At 53.5% G+C, this 25,059-nt stretch overlaps 1 protein-coding gene across 3 annotated transcripts; it reads left to right on the plus strand.

Moving 5' to 3' along the window:
• The first annotated feature begins 4,551 nt into the window (after positions 1–4,551).
• On the plus strand, positions 4,552–23,763 carry SH3GLB2 (SH3 domain containing GRB2 like, endophilin B2). 3 transcript variants are annotated; one of them, XM_036261178.1, is made up of 11 exons: positions 4,552–4,763; positions 9,726–9,867; positions 10,525–10,653; positions 16,789–16,922; positions 17,186–17,278; positions 19,422–19,484; positions 21,050–21,073; positions 21,573–21,662; positions 21,982–22,082; positions 22,460–22,700; positions 22,999–23,763. In XM_036261178.1, the coding sequence occupies exons 1-11, from the start codon at positions 4,701–4,703 to the stop codon at positions 23,104–23,106; spliced, it is 1,188 nt and encodes a 395-aa protein (XP_036117071.1). In that variant the 5' UTR covers positions 4,552–4,700; the 3' UTR covers positions 23,107–23,763. The 3 variants fall into 3 exon arrangements, with proteins under 3 accessions (XP_036117071.1, XP_036117069.1, XP_036117070.1); XM_036261176.1 differs by having other exon boundaries at positions 4,656–4,763; positions 9,726–9,927; XM_036261177.1 differs by lacking the exon at positions 21,050–21,073 and having other exon boundaries at positions 4,656–4,763; positions 9,726–9,927.
• The last annotated feature ends 1,296 nt before the right edge of the window (positions 23,764–25,059 follow it).

Below are 25,059 nucleotides of genomic sequence, written 5' to 3' on the forward strand. Positions count from 1 at the left end.
CTTACGCAGTGACAACGCCCCTCCTTGGCCAATGAGTGTCTCCGAACCTTTCCGCGCCGCTCCGACCTCTGGGCAATGGGGCGTCTCACGTGACCAATGTAGCCTCAAGTCTCCCTCTGCCCCGCCCCCTAAGTGCGGTTGAGGCACGAAAGTGATCTTCTCTCTCCTATGATTGGCCAGAGGGATTAGATTGACACGGGAGGCTAGTTGAGTGAGGTGGAGCAGCTCTTAAAGGGACTGAGGAAAAGCAATCATGTTTCCAAGGGGCTTTGTTAAAGGAAGCTGCGGCCACGCTTTTGGCTCCCCTACCCTTTTGGGTCCCCACAGACAGTCCTTCCCGCCCTTCAATTGCCCACTTTCAAACGCCACCGCTTCTGACTTCCAACAGTATCCTCTTAAACACTTGCCACTTGCCTTCTTCTGGAGTTGTTTACAGAAGTGCTGCGTCTCCCCTACCAGACTGTGTCTCCCTGAGAGTTGGAGTCAAGTGATTAAATTCTGACCGTCTAATTGTGCCTTGTACTAAACACTGGGTTTGCCAGAGTCACGGGGCTTTGATGGGGTTTTGAAGAAAACAGTGTGAAGAGCCGGGCACATCTAAGTTTTTGTTTTTGTTTTTTTTAATATATTTTTATTGATTTTTAGAGAGAGAAGAAGGGAGAGGGAGCGAGAGATAGAAACATTGATGAGGGAGATACATCGATCAGCTCTCTCCTGCTCATCCCCCACCAGGGATCAAGCCCACAACTCAGGCATGTGCCCTGGCTGGGAATCAAATCTGTAACCTCTTGGTGCATGGGTCAATGCTCAACCACAGAGCCACACCAGCCAGGCTAAGTTTTTAAAATATAATTGTCAGCCTGGTTGTCAGCCTGGCCAGTGTGGCTCAGTGGATTGAGTGTGGTCTCATGGACTAAAGGGTCCCCCGTGGATTCCTAATCAGGGCACATGCCCAGCTGGTGGGCTCCATCCCCAGTAGGGGGCATGCAGGAGGCAGCTGATTGTTGTTTCTCTCTTTTTTTTTATTTTATCCTCACCTGAGGACATTTTTCCAATTTTTGTTCAGATAGAGCGGGAGGGAGAGAGAGGAAGAGAGAGAGAGAGAAACATCGACGTGAAAGGGACACATCGAGTGGCTGCCACCCGCACGACCAACCAGAGCCAGGAACAAACTGCAACCAAGGCATGCGCCGTTAGCGGGAACTGAACCCAGGTCTCTCTGTACCGCAGGTCGACACTCCAACCGCTGAGCCAAACTGGCCAGGGCTGTTTCTCTCTCACATGGATGTTTCTATCTCTCCCTCTTTTTCTAAAAAATCAGTAAAAACATACTAAAATAAAATATTATTTTCAGTAAGGTCACATTCTTTCATTCATTCAACAACTATTTCTGGTTGCCAACCCTTTGGCTAAACATGGGAGCACCATGGTAGACAAGATACATGTAATTAAGAAACTGAAATACAATCTTTTGTGATATTACTCAATGGGGGAAACTCAGGAATGTGAACAATACCAAGGGTTACCTGGGCTCTGAGAGACTTCCAAAAGAAAGGGATATCCGAAGGAAGAATTGAAGAATAAGCAGGAATGAGCTGGACAGAGGAGGGGAAGGAGTTCCAGAAACAGCATGTGCTGTGATCCAGGAGCAAGAGAGAACCTGGCATCTTTTTTTTGGTATTGATTTTAAAGAGGGGGTTGGAGAGGGAGAGAGAGAGAGAGAGAGAGAGAGAGAGAGAGAGAGAGAGAGAAAACAATCGATGTGAGAGAGAAACATCGATTGGTTGCCTCCCATATGCACTCTCACTGGGTACCAAACCCACAGCCTGGGCATGTGCCCTGATCAGGAATCAAACCAGCAACCTTTCAGCAAACAGAACAACGCTCAACCAACTGATCCACACCAGCCAGGGTAGAGAACCTGGCATCTTTGATTCAGAGTGGCAGAGAGAGTGGCAGCAGAGGAGCCTAGGAAGAGGGAGACAGAGCAAAGGAGAGTGGGCTCCACCACGGGACTAGCTGTGCTCTGGGCTAAAACCCCTTCTCTGTGACCTTGGGCAAGTCACTTAACAACTCTAAACCTCAGCTCTTCACCCCTAAAATGAGGAGGAGGATGGTTTCTGAGCTGTAATGACGACCTTCGGTGATTATTCACTTAAAAGTTCTTAGTGCTGGGCCTGGCATGGGCTCAAGACATTTTGGCCATTGCTATGAGAACTGCAATTGTCAGATGGAAAGCTAGATAAATAAGTGGAACATTTAGGTGAGGACAGCATAAGATCAGCAATTACCAGCACCTATTGTGTCTCATTCTCTTCCCTTTACTCTATTGTGTTTTTCTTCCCAGGACTTATTACCTGACATGTTACATATTGATTTTCCCAAGAGGAGAGGGGCATTGTTTTGTTCACTGCTGCATCTCTGGTGCCTAGAACAGTGCCTGGCACATAATAGGTGCTAACAAAGGCCTTTTCCTTAACCAAACCTGAGTCAGCTCCTCTGAGCCCACTGCTCAACTAGGCTCAACCTTGGGCTTCCATCTCCATCCTTGCAGAGTCCAGTTTTAGCAAGAATCCTGCTGAGTCAGTATAGCAACTATGCCCCACCCTTGGTATCTGATCATTCTCTATATTGATCGAATTCCTTGTTCTCTACCCTCCACATCTTATCACTTTGGCCTGCCTTAAGCAAGAATCCCAATAACCTTGATGTTTTCTCTTAGTCATTTTCCATCCACTGCCCCCACCCTGCTTCTTGGCTATAAATCTCCACTTTACCTTATTGTTATTTGGAGTTGAACCTCACCTGTCTCCCCTACTGCAAACACCCACTGCATTAGTCTTTCTTGAATAAAATTTTTACTATCTTTAACAAGTATCATGAATACCTTTTTCTTTAACAGTGCTCAGTGTGAGTTATTGATTGAATGGTCATGTAACTATATTGATCTCTGCTTGTTGAAATATGATATGTGGCCCTGGCCAGTTTGGCTCAGCGGTTGAGCGACAGCCTGCGGACCAGCAAGTCCCAGGTTCGGTTCCCGCTAGGGGCATGTACCACCAAAAAAAAAAAAAGAAAGAAAGAAAGAAAGATGATATGTGCCCTGGCTGGTTTGGCTCAGCGGTTGGAGCGTCAGCCAGTGGACCAGAGTTGTGAGTTCGATTCCGGTCAAGGATACATACCTCAATTGCAGTTTGGTCCCGGGCCTTGGTTGGGGTCATGCAGGAAGCAACCAATCGATGTGTCTCCCTCACATTCATGTTTCTCCCTCTTTCTCTCCCTCCCTCCCACTTTATCTGAAGATAAATGGAAAAATATCCTCAGGTGAGGATTTTCTTTTTTTATCCTCAACCGAGGACACTTCTCCATTTTTTGTTCAGACAGGGCGGGAGGGAGAGAGAGGAACAGAGAGAGAGAAACATTGACGTGAAAGGGACACAAGTGGCTGCCACCCACACAACCCAACCAGGGCCGAGGACAAACTGCAACGGAGGCACATGCCCTTAGCAAGAACTGAACCTAGGTCTCTCTGGACCGCCGGCTGATGCTCTAACCGCTGAGCCAAACTAGCCAGGGCCCTGGGGTGAGGATTTAAAAAAAAAAAAAAAGCCCAGCCAGGTGTGACTCAGTGGTTGAGCGTCAATCCATGCACCAAGAGGTCGCTGGTTCGATTCCTGGTCAGGACAAATGCCCAGATTGTGGGCCCGATCCCCAGTGGGAGACATGGAGGAGGCAGGAGGCATGCAGGATGATGATGTTCTTTCTCATCGATGCTTCTAGCTCTCTCTCCGTCCCACTTCCTCTCTCTCTAAAATCAATAAAGGAAAAAAAAAGTAAAAAAAAAAAAAAATGAAGCCTAGAAGTTGAAAGCAAGGAGAGGTGGAGATAGGTAATAAACCCCATTCCAAGCCTCACTGGACAGGTGATGTACCAGCAGGCCATCCCCTTTGCCTGTCTGGGCTGTGAGTAGCTTAGTTCAAGGTCAGCTCATGTCCATTCTCTACTCCTTCCTCCACCTGGGCAGCATAGAAGCTCCCGTCCTCTCTTCCCTTTCTTCCTGTAACCCCTCCGCAGCACCTCCCCCGCCGCAACTTTGGGGACCTAGAAGGCTTCCGGAGGGGGAACGAACAGCCGTTTTTCAGAACGAAGAGCCCAGTGGGCAAGTCCCCTGGCTCAGCTGTCCTTAGTGTCACCAAAGTCAAGGGCAGAAGAAAAGGAAGGGTGCTGCAGAGGTCAAGGTGGTGATGGTGGTAGTGAGTGGTGCAGAGAGACCCAAGGCAAAAGCCGCCGAGAAGTAGGGGATAGAGGACCTAGCAGAAGAGGAGGCTGCGAATGGACAAAGTGAGATGAAGACGCACAAATGGGAGAGAAGCCAAGAGACGAGAAGGCGAGAGAGGCCCGCTAGGCGGCGTGGGAAGGCCGCAGGGGGCAGCAGCCGGCAGCGCGAGTGCGGCCGCCCCGCCCCGCCCCGCCCGGTCCGGGAGGCTCCGCCCCGCCCCGCCCCCCGCGCCCCGCCCCCCGCGCCCCCGCGCCCCGCGCCCCGCCCTGCGCGCTCGGGCTGGCTAGGCGGCGGCTGCGGGCGGGAGGGCTGGGGGAGGGCGGGCGTACCGGCAGCAGGTGGGCGGGGTGCGGGCCGGCGGCGGGGGGCGGGGGGCGCCAGGCTGCGCTGGGGCCGGGCGCGGCCTGCCGTGAGGTGCGCCATGGACTTCAACATGAAGAAGCTGGCGTCGGACGCGGGCATCTTCTTCACCCGGGCGGTGCAGGTGAGGCGTCCGCCCTGGTCCCCGCGCGGCCGGTTCCCGGGGCCCGGATGTGGGGCGGGCCGGGAGCACCCCTGCAGCGGAGCCCGGGCGCGCAGGAGAAGCTCTTTGTGGCCGCTGCCCCTTTCCCCGCTGCGCAGACACCTTAGCCCCCACGTCCCGACTTTGGCGCTGCCCAGGAGAGGGAAAGCTCCAGGCGGCTGGCCACCCTGGCCGCACCCTCGGCGTGGGCCAGGGACTGAGCCGGGCCTCGGCCCTGTCAGCTCCCGGGGAGTTTTCTGTGTCCATCATTCCGACCGGCCGCGTTACCCGCTGTCCTGGCGCCTGCCCAGGGCCAGTGGGGGCTCTGCTGAAGAGGGGAGAAGGCACCAGGCGGTGCCTGCCTCCCTGCCCTTGTGCAGCCCGGACTCTGTCCCGGCCTCTGTCCCGGCAGGCCTTTGGACGCCTGAGTCCCAGGCCCAAGGACTCATGCATCCCCTGCGATCACTTTTCTGAGCCTCAGTCTCCACCCCTGTGCAATGGGCTAGTGCTATGATTTCCCACGGGCCCCTTTTACACGCTTGGATAGTCAGTCCGGAAGCCAGAAGGCTGGGGTAATTTCCTTTCTGCTCCCTGGAAGGCCGGTTTCCTCTTATTTCTCCAAGCCTGGGGGATGGGGAGAGGGTTGGGGTCTGGCTGGGTACCTTGGGAACCTGTCCTAGCCAGTAATGCTGGGGTCGAAACAAGTTCTATCCACTGGGTGGCAGAGAGAGAAACTGAGGTAGCCGAATGTAATGGCACACTCCTAGAGTCAGCTATGGGCAGGGATCCTCTCTCCTGGGGAAGGGGCTTACCCCTCTGAGGTGTCAGTTTCTCAGAGTGAAAAATGGGATCAGCAACCCCTCCCTCCCAGAATGGATGTGAGGGTTCCCTGGCACTTTGCATGTGTGTGCTCACTGTTGGTGTTAATGTAGTTGATATTGTGCTTGTGCAGCATGTGACCATGGGCAAGTCACTTTTTTTTTTCTTAATCCTCACCGAGGATATTTTTCCATTTATCTCCAGATAGAGTGGGAGGCAGAGAGAGGGAGACATCAATGTGAGAGAGACACCTTGACTGGTTGCCTCCTGCACGACCCTGACCAGGGCTCAGGACCGAAATGCAACCCAGGTACCTGCCCTTGACTGAAATGGAACCCGCGACTCTTCGGTCTGTGGGCTGATGCTCTAACTGCTGAGCCAAACTGGCCAGGGCAAGTCACTTTTTTTTTATTGTTATTAGTCTTCTTCACCCAAGAATATTTTTTTCCAATGACTTTTTTAGAGAGAGTGGGAAGGAGGGAGGAGGTGAAGAGAGAGAAACATCAATGTGAGAGACACACATTAAGCCTCCACCACATGCCCTAACTGGGAACTGAACCCACAACCTGGGCATGTGCCCTGACTGGGAATTGAACTGGCAACCCTCCAGTGCCTGGGCTGACGTTCTAGCCACTGAACAACACTGGCTAGGGCACAAGTCACTTCTGCAGCCTCCACGTCCCCTTTGGTCAATCTGGTGTGACACCGGTTTACCCCAGAGCTTTCTGCCCTTTCAGTGCCCTGGGAGCAGGTCTGGTGTTTGTCCTTGCCATTTCGTTTGTTCTCTGGAGGAGCTCAGCCCCAGACAGTCTCTGGGAAACCCATGTGGCCATGTTTACCAGAAAGTACAGTGACCCATTAAGGATCTGCTACTGGGTGTTCCAAGTCCCGCAGGTGACTCCATCCCTAGTGGGATACCAGGACCCCAGAGCCCCTGGGACAGCCCCAATCCATCTGGAAGGTGGGGAATCCTCCCCAGTGTTGGTATAGCAATCATGCTATCTCGGACATCTGGGAAGAATTTGATCTGGTTTCCTGCTACCGTGGGGCCCCAGCACCTGACCTGGCCAGGACCTGCCAAACCTGGGCTTGGGGAGGGTTGGGCCCTGTGGCCTTGCTTTACATGGTGGGGGCATGCCCACTGGGTGATCAATACCAGAGTGGGAGTCAGCACCCAGGCCCCAGCCTCCAGGGTGGAGGAGGAAGCTGGGAGCTTATAAATAGAGGCTTTCTCTGGCTCTGCACGCCCACCCCCTGCTGCTGCCATCTTGCAGGGAGCAGCCTTGGACTGCAGGCATCAGCTTCTGAAGCACCAGGCCCTTCCCTTGGCAGGGATGGGACAGGGTGGCAGGCCAGAGGGAGGGGCCTGAATTGTGAACTGAGCAGAAGAGGATGCTGGGAACCTGCCCGAGGCTGGTCTGCCCTGGGATAGGAGTCAGCCCGGAGAGGTGGGAGGGAGGGGTGTTTTAGTACCTTAACGCACTGGTGGCTCCTCTGTGTAGGTCCTGGGGTATTCTGGGAAAGCACTCAGCCCTTCCGTGTACCAGGGGCGCCTTTAAGAGCCCCCCCCCCTCTGGTAGGGAACTGGACCTGGGTTTGGGGAGAAGAATCTGGAGGGCAGGACCCCTTTGGCAGGAGTGATCTTGGGATGGCTCCCTAGTCCCCGAACTGTGCCTTGAAAGTCAGGAGGGGTTCAGTTGGTCTCGGCGGTGGGAACAGCCCAGCTAAGGGCACTGAGGCAGGAAAACCTAAGGCATATCTGGGTAAGACGCTAGTGGGGGTGGGAGTGGGCTGGAGAAGTGATAATATACTATTAGTAGTAATTCTAGTAATAGTAGTAACAGTGGTAGGAGATCATAATAAAAGCCAGGAGGTGGTGGCATCATCATCATGCAATCCAGGCAGCAGCAGACGTGGAATGGATGCCCAGGAAGTTGGAAGAGCCTGGTTGGACTTTGAACTTGGGTGGACATGGGGTGTGAGGGATACGTGGCCACAAAGCTTGGTGGGGAGGGTTGCTATTAACGTTGGTAAGGCAGGTGCATGTCACCTAGAGCCAGATGGCTGGTACCATCGGGGTAAGGAGGTCCCTAGGTAGCTCCTGAGCCAAGGAGGGACTCAAGGGAAGAGGCCTTTTATTAATGATGATGATGACGTCAGCTAACATTCATCAGACCTGTACTGTGTGCTGGCCACAGAGCTAAGCACCTTCCAATATTCTGAGATAGGTCCTGTTATCCTCATGCTCCAGGAGGGAAGCTGAGGCTCAGAGAGGTGACTGCCTCTTTGAGCCTCGGTTTCCTCATCCAGAAAATAGAGCTAATGCCACGGCCTCGAAGGACTGGGTGAGGTAGGCCTGTTGAGGGCCTGGCTCTGGGAGGCCTTAGTTTGGTGAAGGTGGGGAGGATGCAGAGTTGGGGGAGGTCAGAGGAGGCCAGGAGCAGCTGGTCCCAGGTGGCCCGCTCAGCCCTGCAGGGAGAAAGAAACTCAAGCCCTGTTGCATAATTGATGGCTGCCGGGCAGCCTGACTAGCAGCATGACTATCAGGGCTGCCTCCAGCTCCCTGCAGCTGGAGCTGTTTGGTTTCTGGATATTTATCGCACCAAATAGTCTGGGAAGGGCCTCCAGACCCCCGGGCCGTGATGATCCTGATTCCAGCACAGTCTGATCCTTGCTCAGCCTCACTGGCATAATCTGTGAAATGGGAAACTTGTCCCAACCTGCAGTGAAGGGCCTTTAGAGTTATCGATGGGTCATCAGTATAAAGCCTTTAGAACAGGGTTTGGCCTCAGAGACAGTCAACAGTATCTGTTATTACCAATCATATTCCTTGATGTTCATCCTTTTGCTGTTCGCTGTGGCCCTGAGCAGGCTCTTTCCCCTGGCTAGAGAAGGCCTTCACATCATATTTTATTTTTCTTGATTGATTTTTAGAGAGGAAGGGAGAGGAGAGAGATTGAAACATTGATGAGAGAGAACATGGATTGGCCGCCTCCTGCATGCCCCCCACTGGGGTTTGGCCCACAGCCTGGGCATGTGTCCTGACCGGGAATCGAACCGGTGACTTCTGGAAGCATGAATTGACGCTCAGCCACTGAGCCACACTTGCCGGGCTCCAAGGGCCATTTTAGAGCAGAGGGGCCAGGACTTGAACTGGTTTCTGGTTGTTCCTAGGTGGCCCACAGCTTCTGACAGTGCTGATGAGGGAATGGTGTGACATCCTGGTCCCTTCCTGGCCAGGGGTGGGGCTGCCAAGCTTTCTGGGCCCTGGGTGTGCTGTGCTCAGAATTGGCTCTGATGGGCTGGCGGTATTCCCTGTCCACCACACCAGGTGACCGGAGGCCAGCCATGTGGTCCTCCTTCCCTGCGGCCCTTCTTTCCCAGTCATCTTTCCTCCCATTGGCTCTTAACAGGAGCAGTAGCACCTTACATTGAACACTGACTCCCTGCCAGACTCTGGCCTGTGTGTCTTTACCACATCTCCCTTCTTTCGTGCTCACAACGTATGAAGGAGGTACTGTTACTTATTATCCTCATTTTCCACCTCACGAGACTGATGTTTAGAGAGGCAAAGCCACTTGCCCAAGGTCACACGGCTCATCAGTAGCAGAACTGAGACTTGAATCAGGTTCCTCTGATTCTGAAACCACCTGTCCCCTCCCCAGGTGCCCCCAGCCCCCAACTGAGCCTCCTGATAGCCCCAGAACTTGCTTTGTGCCCTGTTTATTCTGTGAGCACTTTCTACCAAATTCTTTCCTGCAGAGTCAGGCTCAGAGGGCCCTTTGCACCGGGTCCCCAAGGGTTTCTTACCTCTCTAAGTTGTATGCCAGATTTTGTACAAATGTGCTTTTGGGGGGGAAAGGGGTCTATAGCTTTCACTGGATTTCGAAAAGAAGCCAGATCGCCAAACTCTAGTCCAACCACCTCATTTCACAGAGCGGTAAACTGAGGCCCAGAGCAGGGTCCTAACTTGATCAGGGTTGGAGAACAGGTTGGGGCAGAGCAAACTTCTTGCCCGCGGGGCCTGGGTTCCAGTTGGTGGAAAGGAGTTGGCAAGGGTGGCAGGGCCAGTCCTCCCTTCCTCCCTCTGAGTCCTCCTGTCCCTGGGCCCTCCTACCCCCACAGTTCACAGAGGAGAAATTCGGCCAGGCTGAGAAGACCGAGCTCGATGCCCACTTTGAGAACCTTCTGGCCCGAGCAGACAGCACCAAGAACTGGACGGAGAAAATCCTGAGGCAGACGGAGGTGCTCCTACAGCCCAACCCCAGTGAGTGGACTGGGGCTGGTCCTGGGGCGAGGGCAGGGAGCTGGTGGCTGAGGCTCACAGGTGGGACTCGCAGGGGGTGAGATCTGATTTAGACTTTTGGGGCTATGGGGGGTCCCGGTTACAGAAAACAGCAGACTAGGTGCTAGGTTCTAAGATGCGCTCACAGGGCAATGGAAATGCTAAGTTTTTCATGAAGGACTTGAAGTGCCTGGAAACTGAAACCACGGGAGAGGAGGCAGGAGAAACACCAGCCGGGTGACAGAGAGGGCTTGCCCAGGGTCTCATCGCAGCACAGAGCCAGCGGAGCAGGGGTGTCAGGTGGAGACGCTGGGTGTAGGCCCTGGTTGTTCTATGTGTACTATGTTCTGTCCATGCGTGTTGTGATGAGGGAGATGTGGCGGGCCTTGACTTGCGCCGTCACCCCAGCCATGGGACCTGGGGCAGGCATTTAATATCTCTGAGCTGTGGCTTCCCCCTCTCTAGAGTGAACACAGGGTCGAGGGCCAGTCTCATGAGAGTGGGCATCAGCAAGAGAACATTCTAGAAGTTACCAGGCTGCTGTAGGTAGGCCCTGCTCTAGGTCTGTTTCTGACAATGCGGCTTTCATCCTTGGGCTGGACTAAAGAGCCCTATGACCTGGCCTCTGTCTCCCCGCAGGTGCCCGAGTGGAGGAGTTCCTGTACGAGAAGCTGGACAGGAAGGTGCCCTCGAGGGTCACCAACGGGGAGCTGCTGGCTCAGTACATGGCAGAGGCAGCCAGTGAGCTGGGGCCCACCACTCCCTACGGTGAGCCAGGCCCCACAGCCCGGTGGGCTCTTGGTCTCTCCCTCTCTAATTTTCCTCCCTCCCCCTCCCTTCCTTTGTCTTTTAACTACATAAATAATACCTGAATTCATTCTAATTGTAAAAACCTCAAACACCAGAGTTGGAAATTGAGTAAAAATGAGGTCTCTCTTAACCAGTTTGGTTTGTGTGCAGTTTGTAAGGGATCATGTGTGTCTGTTCTGCAGCTGATTTTTTTTTTTAATCCTCACCTGAGGACATTTTTGTATTTATCTTCAGATAGAGCGGGAGGGAGAGAGGGAGGAAGAGAGAGAGAGAAACATCAACGTGAGAGAGACACATTGAGTGGTTGCCACCCACTTGACCCCAACTGGGGCCAGGGACAAACTGCAACCAAGGTTCATACCCTTAGCAGGAACCGAACCCGGGACTCTCCGGTCCATGGGCTGACATGATGCTCAAACCAGCCAGGGCCTGTAGCACTTAAAGAGCCACCTCAGTCTGTTTTTATTTTAAATATGTTTTTATTGAATTTAGAGAGAGAGCGGAAGGGAGAAGGAGAGAGAAAAATTGATGAGAGAGAACCATCAGTCGGCTGCCTCCTGCGGGCCCCCTACTGGGGATCAAGCCTGAAACCCAGGCAGGTGCCCTGATTGGAATTGAACCGGCGAACTCTTGGTGAATGGGATGATGTTCAACCAACTGAGCCCCACCAGCCAGAGCCAGTCTTTATTTTTATAATTTTTTAAAAGTTTTATTGAGGTATAATTTATATACCATAAAATACACCTGTTTTAAGTGTGTGATTCAGTGATTTTTAGTAGAGTTAGAGTTATACAAACATTCCCTCCCCAATTCAATTTAAAGAACATTTCCATCATCTGCAAAAAAATCCCTAGAGTCTACTTACAGTCACTCTCCACTCCCACCCCCAGCCAACCACTAATGTGCTTTGTGGCTCTATAAATTTGCCTGATCTGAATATTTCAGGTAAATGGAATCATGCATTATATTGTTTTTTGTATCTGGCTTCTTCACTTAGCAAAATGTCTTTGAGGTTCATCCCTGTTATAGTGTGTTTTAGGATTTCATTCTCTCTCTTTTTTTTTTATCCTCACCCGAAGACATTTTTTGATATTTTGTTCAGATAGAGTGGGAAGGAGAGAGAAACATCGACGTGAAAGGGACACATCAAGTGGTTGCCACCCACACGACCCAACCAGGGCCGGGGACAAACTGCAACCGAGGTACGTGCCCTTAGCAGAAACCGAACCTGGGTCTCTCCAGACCACAGGCCAACGCTCTAACCACTGAGCCAAACCGGCCAGGGCGGATTTCATTCTCTTTTATTGCCGAATAGTATTTTATTATATGGATATACCACTTTTGCTTTATCCATTCATCATTTGATAGACATTTGGGTTGTTTCCCTGTAAACACTTGCGTACAAACCTTTCTGAGGACATAAGATTTCACTTTTGTATATATACCAGGAAGTCAAATTGCTGGGTCTTATGGCAAATTATGTTTGACTTTTTAAGAAACTACCAAACTCTTCTCCAGAGTGGCTGTATGAGTTTACATTCCCACCAGCAGGGTGGTGTTTGATTTCCAGCAGGGTGGTGTGGATTTTCTAAATTTCCTTCTGTTGTTGATTTCTAATTTAATTCAACTTTGGTCAGAGAATGTACTTTGTATGACTAATCCTTTTAAACTTACTAAGACTTGTTTATGGCCTAGAATATGGTCTCCCCTGGAGACTGTTCCATGTTAAGAAGATTGTATATTATGTTGTTGCGTAGGGTGTTGTAGAGATGTCAGTGAGGACCAGTTGGTTGACAGTGTTGTTCAGGTCTCGTGAATCCATGTTGATTTTGTCTTGTCCTACCCCTTATTGAGAGTATTGGGGTCTCCAGCTGTTTCTGTTCAGCTGTCTGCTTCTGGCTTAAATCTGTCAGTGTTTGCTTCATGTATTAAGGAGCTCTGTTGTTAGGTGTATGTTTATATTGTATATTTCCCTAGTGAATTGACTCATTTTTATAACAAATTGCTCTTTGTCTCTTGGAAATAGTGTTTTCTCTCAAAGTCCATTTTATCTGATAGTAGTATAGCCACTTTTGTTCTCTTATGGTTATTTTCTGCATAGTATACCATTTTCAGCCCATTTATGTCTTTAAGATCAAAGTGTGTCTCTTATATATAGCATATATTTGGATCTTTATTAAAAATCCAGTCTGGACTTGCGGTGGTGAACACATAATACAGTATACAGATGATGTGTTGTAGAATTGTGCACCTGAAACCTGTATAATTTTATTAACCAGTGTCACCCTAATAAATTCAATAAAAAGGGAAAAACAAATAAATGAATCCAGTCTGACAGTGTCTGCGTTTTGATTGGAGCATTTAATCCTTTTACATGTAATGTGATTATTGATGTAGTTAAATTTACATGTGTCCTTTTTTTTTTTTTTTTTTTTTTAATCCTTACCCAAGGATATTTTTCCATTGATTTTTATTTATTTTTTACTATTTTATATTTATTTTTTGGTATGTGTCCCTAGCGGGAACTGAACCCAGGACTCTCTGGTCTGCAGGCCAACGTTCCAGCTGCTGAGCCAAATCAGCCAGGGCATTTTCCATTGATTTTTAGATAGAGTAGAACGGAAAGAGGGTGAAGGAGAGGGGGGAGAGAGAGAGAGAGAGAGAGAGAGAGAGAGAGAGAGAGAGAGAAACATAAACGTTAATCGGCACATACCCCAACCGAGGATCGAATCCACAACCTGGGCATGTGTCCTGACCAGGAGTTGAACTGGTGACCTTAAAGTGCACACGACAACACTCAACCAATTGAGCCACACCAGCTACTTTTGAGACCTTTTGTCTTTGTCTTTCAGCAGTTTGACTCTGATGTCTTGGCCATGGCTTTCTTTGTGTTTATCCTGTTTTCAGTTTGTTAAATTTCTTGGATACGTAGATTTATGGTTTTCATCAAATTCAGGACACTTTTGCCTACTATTTCTTCAAATATTTTTTCTGTCCCCTTTGCTGTTCTTTTTGTGGGACTCCTGTTACTCACATGTTTGTTTGTTTAATGGCATCCCATAGCTCTCTGAGGCTCTGTTATTTTTCTCTGTTCTTCAGATTAGATCATCTCTATTGATCTATCTTCTGAGTTGCTGATTTCTTTTCCTTCTGCCAGCTCAAATCTGCTGTTGAGCCCTTCTAGTGAATTTGCTGCATGTATCAGTCACTGTACTTTTCACTCCAGAATTTTTTTTTTTAAGTCCTCACTTGAGGATATTTTTTAATTTATCTTCAGATAGAGTGGGAGGGAGGGAAGGAGAGAAACATCAATGTGAGAGAGACACATCCATTGGTTGCCTCCTGCACGACCCCATTCAGGGCCGGGGACCAAACCGCAATCGAGGTAGGTGCCCTTGACCAGAATCAAACCCGCAACTCTTTGGTCTGCAGACCGACGCTCTAACTGCTGAGCCAAACTGGCTGGGGCAAGAATTTTCTTTTTTTTAAATAATTTTTATCTATTGGTGTATATTTTTTTGTTACTGTTAATCTTCACCTGAGGATACTTTTCCATTGATTTTTTTTTTTTATCCTCACCCAATGACATTTTTTTTTTTTAATCCTCACCCGAGGATATTTTTCCATTTTTTGTACAGATAGAGTGGGAGGGAGAGAGGGGAAGGGAGAGAGAGAGAGAGAAACATCGACATGAAGGGACACATCGAGTGGCTGCCACCCGCACGACCAACCAGGGCCGGGGACAAACTGCAACCGAAGTACGTGTCCTTAGCGGGAACCGAACCCGGGTCTCTCCGGACCGCAGGCCGACACTCTAACCGCTGAGCCAAACTGGCCAGGGCCATTTTTTGATATTTTGTTCAGATAGAGTGGGAGGGAGAGAGAGAGAGAAACATCGACGTGGAAGGGACAAATCGAGTGGTTGCCACCGACACGACCCAATCAGGGCCGGGGACAAACTGCAACTTAGGTACGTGCCCTTAGTCGGAACCAAACCCAGGTCTCTCTAGACCGCAGGCCAACACTCCAACCACTGAGACAAACTGGTCAGGGCTTCATTGATTTTTAGATAGTGTGGAGGGGAAGGAGGGAGAGAGAAACATCCATGTGAGAGAGGCACATCAATTGGTTGCCTCCTGCATGCCCCCCACTGGGGATTTAGCCCACAACCTGGGCATGTGCCCTGACCGGGAATCAAACCAGTGACCTCTTGGTGCATGGGTCGATACTCAACCACTGAGCCACACCAGCCTGGCTTTATTGGTATTCTTTATTTGATGAATCATTTGTCATATTTTCCTTTAATTCTTTTTTTGCCTTTCATTCTTTAAACATAATTTCTGTTAGTTTTCTTTCTAACATATTTGTGATAGCTGCTTAGAAGTCTTTGTCTGCTAAGTCCAGCGTCTGGGCCTTCTTGGAAACAGTTTCTATTGATTATTTTTTTCCCCATACTTAACTATTTCCTCACATGTTTCATAATATTTTGTTGAATCTGGACGTTTTAGATAGTGAAGCAGCTCTGGATTCTGATCACCCTGAGGGTTGTTGTTGTTGCTGTTTGTTGAGAGACTTGCCTGAGCTCATTGTTTAGAGTCTGTGTCTCCTGCACTATGCAGCTACTGATGTCTCTGCCTTTTTAAAAAATTTTCTTTATGTTTAAACCTAGCTTCCTAGAGGTTGCTTCTAGGTCAGCATACGTTAGTAGTCAGCAGTGATTGGCCAGAGGTTGCGCTTAATATCGCACCATTAAGGCTCTGCTGATGTGTTTGCGAGTGGGCTGGGGAACACATTCAAAGCAGTTTACAGCTTTCTGTGTTCTCTTTGTGGGTGTGCAAAGTGTCCTGCTGAGCCAAGGATGAGCAGACAGCTGGGCTTCTCTGCAGTCTTTCCTGAGCGTGCTACACACAGGCACACCTTCCAGACCACCAGAGGTAGCTGGGAGTTTATCTGATTAATTCCCTTTTTTCAAAATACATTCCCCCTGGTAAATGGTCTCCTGCTAAACTTCCGACGGGTCTGTTGCTTATTTCAACCAGCATGCCAGCTTTAAGTTCGCCTGATGTTGGCCCTTCCTGATTATTTGCCACTGAGATGTTTTGTTTGTTCGTTTTCCCCTCTTTAATGCTCACCCAAGGAGATGTCCATTGATTTGAGAGAGAGAGAAACATCAGTATGAGAGAGAAACGTCAACCAGTTGCCTCCCTACACACCCCAACTGGTGGTCGAACCCGCAACCTTTTGGTGTGTGCTCCAACTAACTGAGCAACTGAGCCACTGGGCCAGGGCAGCATAGCTGTTGTTTTTACCGGTGTCTCGGGGTTTCTCTGTGCCCCAGCAGCAGAGTCGTCAGCCTCGGGGCTCGTTCCTCCCTGGAACACAGAGCTTGAGGAGGTGGAAGCACCCCAGGTTAAAAAGGCACAGGCTCCCCCTGGCCGGTGTGGCTCAACGGTTAGAGTGTTGGCCTGCAGACCAATGAGTCGCGGGTTCGATTCCGGTCAAGGGCACATACCTCGGTTGCAGTCCATCCCCAGCCCTGGTCACGATCATGTGGGAGGCAGCCAATCGATATGTCTCTCTCATGTCAGTGTTTCTCTCTCCCTCCCACTCTATCTGAAGATAAATAGAAAAATATCCTTGGGTGAGGATTAAAAAAAAAGTACAGGCTTACTTTGTTCTTACCAAGGTCCAGTGGTTCTAGAATAAACCACTTCTCAATTTGTTGTCAATTTGTTGTTTGCCTTTTGTCAATTTCTGGAGTCTAGAAATGGTTGTTTTTGACAACTCTGCCCAGTGTTCTTACTGCTCTCTGGGGAGAGGATGTGTTACGCGCCTTTCTCTGTCATTCCAAAAGTCCCCCATCTCTTCAATGGCAGTGTGATGTTCCAGTTTTTGAACGCCCCACTATTTACTTGTCAGTCCCCAGTTGATGGATATGTAGATTGCACCCACATTTTTCTAGGCCAGCCATTCTGCACTTAACATCCCGTGTTTACCTCTGCAGCACATCTCTTTCTGAGCTCCCCGCTACGTCCTGGGGTCAGGGCAGCCTCAGCCGGACCCTCCTTCTCACCTTCGACTCTGTGTTCTCAGGGAAGACGCTGATCAAGGTGGCCGAAGCGGAAAAGCGCCTGGGAGCTGCGGAGCGGGACTTCATCCACACGGCCTCCATCAACTTCCTCACACCCCTGCGCAACTTCCTGGAAGGGGACTGGAAGACGATCTCGGTGAGGGGCCGGGAATCACCCTGCCAGCCCGTAACCATGGCAGCCCTTGCCCCAGAGCCGCTGAGGACTCTTCATCCATGTGGGGAACCCAGTGCTGTTGGGGCCCCCCGACGTGGCTCTTGTGTACTGAGTTACTTAGACCTTCCCTCTTTGGGCCTCAGTTTCCCTGTCTTGACCAGATGGCACCACAGGCCAGGCCTGCCATGGCCCTGGGTCTCCCAGGGCGGCCCAGCATCTCACTGTCCCATGTCCCCCACACACAGAAGGAGAGGCGGCTCCTCCAAAACCGGCGTCTAGACTTGGATGCCTGCAAAGCACGACTGAAGAAGGCCAAGGCCGCAGAAGCCAAAGCTGCGGTAGGTGTCCCTGCTGGCCTCCTGCCCCAGCGGCTCTGGGGGAGCCGAGGGTGCTGAGGGACCTGGTTCTGCCGTAACCTTTCTCCCCTCTCCTTGCCTGGAGAGGCCTGGCTGGGCGTGCTGGTCTGGGCTGGCCACTTCAGGTCACACCTCTATGCCCCTGCTGCCGCGGGAACCCTGACAGCCTAGGGCTCTGGGTCCCAGGGCCGACATTTATGGGTGGGCCAACCAGCAATGCCCCTACATGGGCTCGGTACCCTGCAGCCTCCCAGACAGACATAGTTGGAGTTTCTCGCATGCCCTTGCCCGCCTGCCTGGATGCTCAGCTCTGTCCCCAGCTCTGCCAGGGCATGCTCCCCCTTACTAACCCCACCCCCACGGCTCCAGCGCTGGTCCCCAGGCACCCTTGCTCAGGTCCCCCTGCGAGAGTGTGAAGTGCCCTGGAGCTGGTCTGCCTGCTTGCTCAGGAGCATGTCTGAGGGGCCCTTTCAGGCAGCCCTGAGCGACTGGATGGGGCTCCCCCTTCACTCTGCTCACTGAGGCCTGTTCAGCCTGGATGGGCTGCGGCATGGGACAGTCTGATCAGGGCTAGACCAGGGCTGGGAGAGCTGGGCCTGAGGGTGAGTACACCCTTGGCATGCCAGGCTGCTGGAGTGCAGGGGCCTACAGGCCACCCACACCCTGAAGAGCCTGCCCAGGCTCTCAGCCACGGCCTGCCGACTCCCCGCGGCTGTTGATGAGAGTTCTGGCCCGAACCCTCCATGCCTTCCCCTCTCAGTGTGGCCGCCTGGGGCCGTGAGCCTGGGCCTGCACTGCCTCTGGCCGGAGCCATGGGCAGCTCTTAGCTCATCTGGGTGTGTGGGGTCCAGACTGGAGGCAGGGGCTCAGCCACTGGAGTCTTGTTCGGGTTGGGTAGCATGACCCATGGCTATTGGGATGACCTTACTAAGTCACCTGGACAGGACAATCTCCCTGTCACTCGGGGCTGGACAACCTCTCTGGAATAACTTAGCCAGAACAAGCTTTTCCTCCATCACCCAGGCCAGGGGGCCCTTCCTTAGTCACTGTTGTGGCACCTCCTCTCCGATGGGTTGGCCCGCAAGCCTCAAGCCTCTAGGTTAGTCCAGGTTACCCTCTCCAGAGCTAGGGCCTGGGCAGCCCAGGTCCAGATCCCCAGAGGACTCAAGCAGTTTGCTCCTTCATCCCTGCCCCCTCTGAACACACACACACACACATCAGGACACCTTCCAGAGGGGTGGGTTGTGTGTGTCCATCTGCCCATCCACCTGGTGTCCCCTCCCGCTGGGGCCCGGGGTGGGGGGCCTGCTCCCGCCTGCGCTGTGGACTCACTAACTCTTTGTTTTTGTTCCTTTCCGTTCTGCTTTGGGTAACTTGGCTCAGTGTGAGGGAGATGTGAGTATACCTGTCCCACATGCTGTGCTGCTTCTGTTTTGCCCACCTGGCCTGGGGCCCACAGTGCCGTGGCCAGCCCAGGGCACGTCCTCGGGGCCTTCTGCAAGGAGCTGGTCTCCCCATCAGAGCTTCTACCACAAGTAGCCTCTTTTGGGGGGGCGCCAGGCATTGGAGCCTGTGAGTCAGCTTTTTGCACATGTTGAAAGCCTGTCACTGTCCATCTCTGCATCCATCTGTCCATCTTGGTTGTTGGGGAGGGGTCGGGTCCTTGCTGCAGGAGTGAGAGATGTGGTGTGCAGAGATTCTGGGATGGAGAAAGCTGCGGGGGGTTGTTTGGAAGATGGGGTCTAACTGGGGCATCTCAGTGAAAGTGGGATCCAGGGAGCTGTGGGCCTTGACCCCTGGGCCAGGGGCCGGGTCCAGTCTGTGACTTGCCCAGAGGCAAGGGCTGTGACAGCAGCCACAGGCTGAGTCACTGTCACATCTGCTTTCCTGGCCTCCCCAACGTGTCCACCACTTGGTCTTTGTCTTTACTCTCCAGGTCTCTGAGCCCGCCTCCTCTCCAGGTGGCAGGTGTGGGAAGAGGGTCCGTGTATTTGTCTGTAGCCTCCTGTCCCTGGGGCCAGGGGCTCCTGGTATTGCTCTGTGGGAGACTCTGGGTGGCCTCCTGGCCCCAGCCCAGCCCCTGCCCACTGTGACGCCCCTCCCCCGTGAACTCTGTTCCCACTAGACGGTGCCTGACTTTCAGGAGACTAGACCTCGTAATTACATTCTGTCGGCCAGCGCCTCTGCGGTAAGCGCCCCCCCCTATCCCTGGCCTACCCCGCCCCCTCCCACACCTTGGGGTCTGCCCCGCAGCAGACAGGAGCCGGCGGGTAAGGCTGGGGCACTGCGCACTTGGTGGGGCCAGTCCAGAAGCTCTGTCCGCCTGCTGTCCCTGTGCCCTGTGCCCTGTAGCTGGCCTCACTTCAGAGTGCTGAGGGTGGAGCCCTGGCCAGCTGCACTGAACAGTGTGGGCAACTTAGGATGCTAGCTGTCCCCTCTCCAGTGGACCTGAGTCTGCCCGCCCCCAAACACGACCCTGACCCTCCCAAAGCCGGCACTACCCCCACCCCCACTCACCATCCATGACTGCCCGGCCCTGTGCGGCCCTGGCCTGACATTAATACACAGACCCCAAAAGACAGGTGACAAGGATGGTGCTGGTCATCCGGCCGCCTTTGTAGGGCATTTATGCTGCTAAGTGTCGTGGGAGTGAGGAGGCCTTGAGGAGGAGCAGGGGGCGGGGAAGGAGCAGCCGGGTTGGGGACAGGGTGTGTCCTGAGAAGGACTGAAGCTGAGCAAGCTGAGCGTGGACAGTGGGTGGGGCGGGATCAGAAGACTGAATGTCTCCATGTCTTTCTTTTCTCCAGTTATTGAGATACTTGGCACTTACTGTTTAGTTTGGGAAATAGGCCAGCCACACATATCCCATCATGCCTGTCACAACCACTGCCGTGCCTCTGCCTTTCCTGTCCTCCCGCACAGGCCCTCTGGTCGTCTTCACCTGTCACAAGCATGTCGCTGTGTGTGCGTGTAGTCATTCAGGAGCTGGGCCATCGTCCCTCGGGGTGTCAACCACAGTTCAGTCCGCCGGGCCCTGTTGCTGGGTGCCCTGCGTGTATACATGTGGGGGTGGCTTCCCAGGATGCGATTCCCTAACCAGCGTGGGTGGGACATCTCTGCCCACAGGGCTGGCCTTGCTGTACTGTCCGTGCCTCAGGTCATAGTCTCAGGGGAGCATTCCCACGGTGGGCAGGAGAAGAGGGTCTTCTAATCGTGGCGGGAGGAGGGGTCTTTCTTCTCTAGACTCTGTGTCACACTTCCTGCCGCCCTTGGGCCGAGTGGAAGGAGAAATGTCCTGCAGTTGAACCCCAGTGTGTCTCAGGCACGAGGCTGCCTTCCTCTGCCAAAGGACAGAAAGTTCAGTGACTGACCTAGGGTCACACAGCCTCAGCCCAGTGTCATGGTGGGGTGGGGGACACTCAGTCTCCCTTGAGACCATGGGGCAGTGCCTGGGGACTTACACGACAGGAGAAACCCAAGCAGGACTTCCAGCTGGCTGTCCCACCTCCCTGCATGCAGCATGTTAGACGGACTGTGATTGCTGGTGCTCCGCTCACCAGGCCTCAGCCCGGCCTCAGCTCTGGGTGGTCTCGAGGGAAGGACTTGGGAAGGCTATGGGTGGGGAGAGGTTGGGGTCTTGAGCTGGGGCAGGGCACGGGCTCTGGGGTTCAGCTGTCCTCCCCTGCCTGCTGTGCCCTGCTGACTGGTGCCCCCTCCCTCCCTTGCTGACTGGGCCTGTTGTGGTCTCCGCAGCTCTGGAATGATGAGGTGGACAAGGTGAGTGGGGGCTGCGGGGCTTGGGGAAGAGGCTGTTAGGGGGAGGGGCAGGAGTCCAGGCACCGCTGCAGCTGCAGGGCTCAGGTCTGTCTCTGGCTCTGCATCTGCCCCTCTGCCCTCTGGGACTGCTGTGGGAGTTGTCACTTCCCCTTTGTGGGGAAACCTCACAGGGGGCCCCCCAGAAGTGATTGTGGGTGGGATTTTCCCGATGGGTTGATGTTAGCCAGGCGGGTCTGGGCAGAGTTCCTGAGGGTCTGTTTCTGAGGCTGCGCTCAGGAACTGGACCATGGGGTCTAGGCAGGTCTATAGCTCCTGGGGCAGGGCTCCAGGCCTGAAGTCAAGGGTGGGAAGTGCACCCTGCCAATCAGAGGGAAGTGACATCTGCTGGGGAGGGGAGGGAAGGGAAGGCCACTCCTGGGCGGGCCTTGACACAGGAGAAAGTGATGGGAGGGAGGCTGGGGGCAACTGTTCCTCTCAATTCTCAACCCACGCTTCCCAGTCTGAGCAGGAGCTCCGAGTGGCCCAGACAGAGTTTGACCGGCAGGCAGAGGTGACCCGTCTCCTGCTGGAGGGAATCAGTAGCACTCACGTGAGTTCTGCTCCCACTTCCTCCATCATTCAGTCATCTTGTCATCCCTCGTGTCCCCACTAAACGTGAGGTTTGAATGAACCTGGATCTCGGACGCAGGTGGGCAGAGTAGTGCTTGGGCTTGTGGTCCGTAAGGGGGGGATTTAGTCTTGAGAGAGCAAGTCCCAAAGGGTGGGAACTTTTCATCCCCAAGGAGCAAGAGGTTAGGGCAGAAGCCACTGGAATGCTGGACCAGGGTCTGGCAGAAGACGGGGTGGGAGCGGAATGTTTCCTCCCAAGACACCTCCCGTCCTGTCACCCCTGGGCTTCTTTCCCACAGGTGAACCACCTTCGCTGCCTCCACGAGTTCGTCGAGTCTCAGACAACTTACTATGCGCAGTGCTACCGCCACATGCTGGACTTACAGAAACAGCTGGGCAGGTGCCCACTGGGGTCCCCTGGCTCCCAGGCCCAATGAGCAGCCCAGTCTCCCTCGGGCAAGAACCTCCTCCCGAGCTCAGGAAATCCCACGCACACAGGGCGGGTTGGAGGGCTTCTGACAGGTCCTCTCAGGTGACAGTGAGGGCACTTATCTTGGGGACCCGAGCAGATTCTCAGGTGGGTGGGAGGTGGCAGGGACAGGGCCCGGAGCATCTCACTTCCCCTGCTTCACTTTTCCCTTCATGCTGCCAGCTCCCAGGGAGCCATGTAAGTAGCGGGTCTCCTCACCTGTGCGGTGGGCCCAGCTAGTGTTCTGGGGGCCTGTGGGACTCGATGTGGCTCCCGGCTACTGAAAGTGCCCCCACTCTCCTCTCCAGATTTCCAGGCACCTTTGTGGGCACCACGGAGCCCGCTTCCCCGCCCCTCAGCAGCACCTCGCCCACCACCACTGCAGCCACCATGCCCGTGGAGCCCTCTGCGGCTGGTCTGGCCCCTCCAGCGGAGGCTGCGCTCTGCCTGGAGGAGGTGGCTCCACCTGCCAGCGGCACCCGCAAGGCCCGGGTCCTCTACGACTACGAGGCAGCTGACAGCAGTGAGCTGGCCCTGCTGGCCGATGAGGTGGGTCTGGGTGCCAGGATGACGGGAACGAACTGGGAGCATGGGGCCTGCAGACCCTATAAAGCTGTCTTCGTCTCTGCGGGGCCCTGCGGGGAGCTAAGACCGGGGGTCACTGGGGTGACTCCAGCTCTGAGGAAGCAGCTGCTGCTCTGCCGAGTTTGTAGAGCAGGTGAACGCCCACCTCTGGAGGGACAGGTGCCCGTGTTATCATGGGGACCACTCTGTCCCCACTTAGTCCTGGGCCATTTCTGCCCTAGACAGCCAGGGTGTGACCTCCCCTCTCTGCCATTTTCTTCAGCTTATCACTGTCTACAGCCTGCCTGGCATGGACCCTGACTGGCTCATTGGCGAGAGAGGCAACAAGAAGGGCAAGGTCCCTGTCACCTACTTGGAACTGCTCAGCTAAGCGGGACCCCTCCCAGGCCCCTGCTTGTTCTGGCCTGGGCAGGAGAGGATGGGTGTAGCCCTGCCGTTTGTCTTGTCTGTTGGTGACCTAGCTGCTCAGGGTGGGGAGACTAACCCCTTCCTGTCCTGCCCCTGGTCATCAGCTGTGAGGGGCCCCAGAAGCTGAATGTTCCCGGCCCCTTCCCCCAGCCCTGCTTCTGACCTGGTTCTGGAGCCCCCATCCTGCCTGCGCCCCGAGCACCCCAGTCCTCCTGACTCCTCTAAGGACGGAGGGGCTGGCTGCATCCTCAGCACTCAACACCTCAGCCTGTAGGGGGTCAGCACAGAGGGCCTAAGGAAGCCCTGGGGTTCACCCTTGGCAAGATAACACCTGCCTTTTAGTTGCCAAAAGCAGCAAAGGGGGAAGGGCAGGCGGGTCTGTGGCAGGCCCCGGGGACTGGGCGCTGTCCTCTGGATGTACTGGAGCAGAGGGGAGAGGCAGGGCTGGGCCACAGAGCGGTCTCCCCGGTGCTACCCTTCCCCTCTACCCTAGAGCTCAAGCCAAGTACAGTGGCTACAGCTTGCACCTCCCCCCACTCACTTTTTAACTCATCTTTTTACTCTGCTTGTCTGCTTTGCTCTCTAGCCAGTGATGAATAAACCGTCCGTGTGCATGTTGCCTAGGCTCCTGTCCAGGGTCACGGACTTCACAGGGCTGGCCCTGAGAGTGGGGAGGGAGGACCACACTAGCCTTCGGGCAGGGAGTGATACAAAGTGCACCGGCTCCCTCCCGACTCCCTCCCGACCCACTGGAGCAGAGGGGAAGGAGCTGCTGAGCGCAGTTCACAGCACTCCCTTCTCCACAGGCCCTGCTGCCTGACGGGAGTGAGCACAGTTCACAGGGCTGGCCCTGAGAGTGGGAGGGAGGACCACACTAGCCTTCGGGCAGGGAGTGATACAAAGTGCACCGGCTCCCTCCTGGCGCACTGGAGCAGAGGGGAAGGAGCTGCTGAACGCAGTTCACGGCACTCCCTTCTCCACAGGCCCCACAGGCCCCACAGGCCATGCTGGCCCATGGGAGTGAGCACAGTTCCTGTGCAGGAAGCTGCACGATAGAGGTTTTATTAAGAACTTTCCTAAATTTGGGCAGAATGGAGTGGACTGTGAAAGTTGATGGTTAAGCACCAGTACTGGAGCTGTCAGTGTTTCCCGTGGGCCCAGCATGGAGCAAGCACGGTCACGTGTATTCTCTGGTCCTTAAAGATGAGGGAAGATCAGAAAGTCACCTCCTCCAAGTTCCATAGCTGGCAAGTAGCCAGTGCAGGGGTCTAGCCTAGGAAAGTCTGATTCTAGAAACTTCAAGGGATGGGTTTGGGCTACAAGCCTGGTTTTATTCTTTTTTTTAATCCTCACCTGAGGACATTTTTCCTTTTTTGTTGTTGTTGTTTGGAGAGAGGGAGAGAAACATCGATGTGAAAGAGACACATTGAGTGGCTCCCACCCACATGACCTGGCCAGGGACAAACTGCAACCAAGGTACGTGCCCTTGGCGGAAACCGAACCCGGGTCCCTCCGGACCACAGGCCAACGCTCTAACCGCTGAGCAAAACCGGCCAGGGCTACAAGCCAGGTTTTAGATTAAGGCCCTTAGCCAGATGCAGCCCATGATTAGGCCCTGAGGAGGCCCAGGGAGAGGAAGGCAGGGGCCCAGTTATAAATAGGAAGGAACAGAGCTTCAAAACAGGCTACACCCATTGATAAGCTCAGCCAGCTGGTAAATGGAAGTGTGTGTGGCAGGGGTGGGGGGACAAGACCTGGGCAGGCCAAGGAAGGAAAAATCTTGAGTGTCCATATAGCACCCCCACCCCCAAACATTAATGGAGGAATATTAGTGAGACAACCATCAATGAACTTTCCACCTTCCCCAAACCTCCACCTGGACCCCTGGCTGAGGAAGTCTGTTCCATGCACTGAC

This window comes from Molossus molossus, unplaced genomic scaffold (genome assembly GCF_014108415.1).
Source record: "Molossus molossus isolate mMolMol1 unplaced genomic scaffold, mMolMol1.p scaffold_m16_p_14, whole genome shotgun sequence".
NCBI classification, from domain to species: Eukaryota; Metazoa; Chordata; class Mammalia; order Chiroptera; family Molossidae; genus Molossus; species Molossus molossus.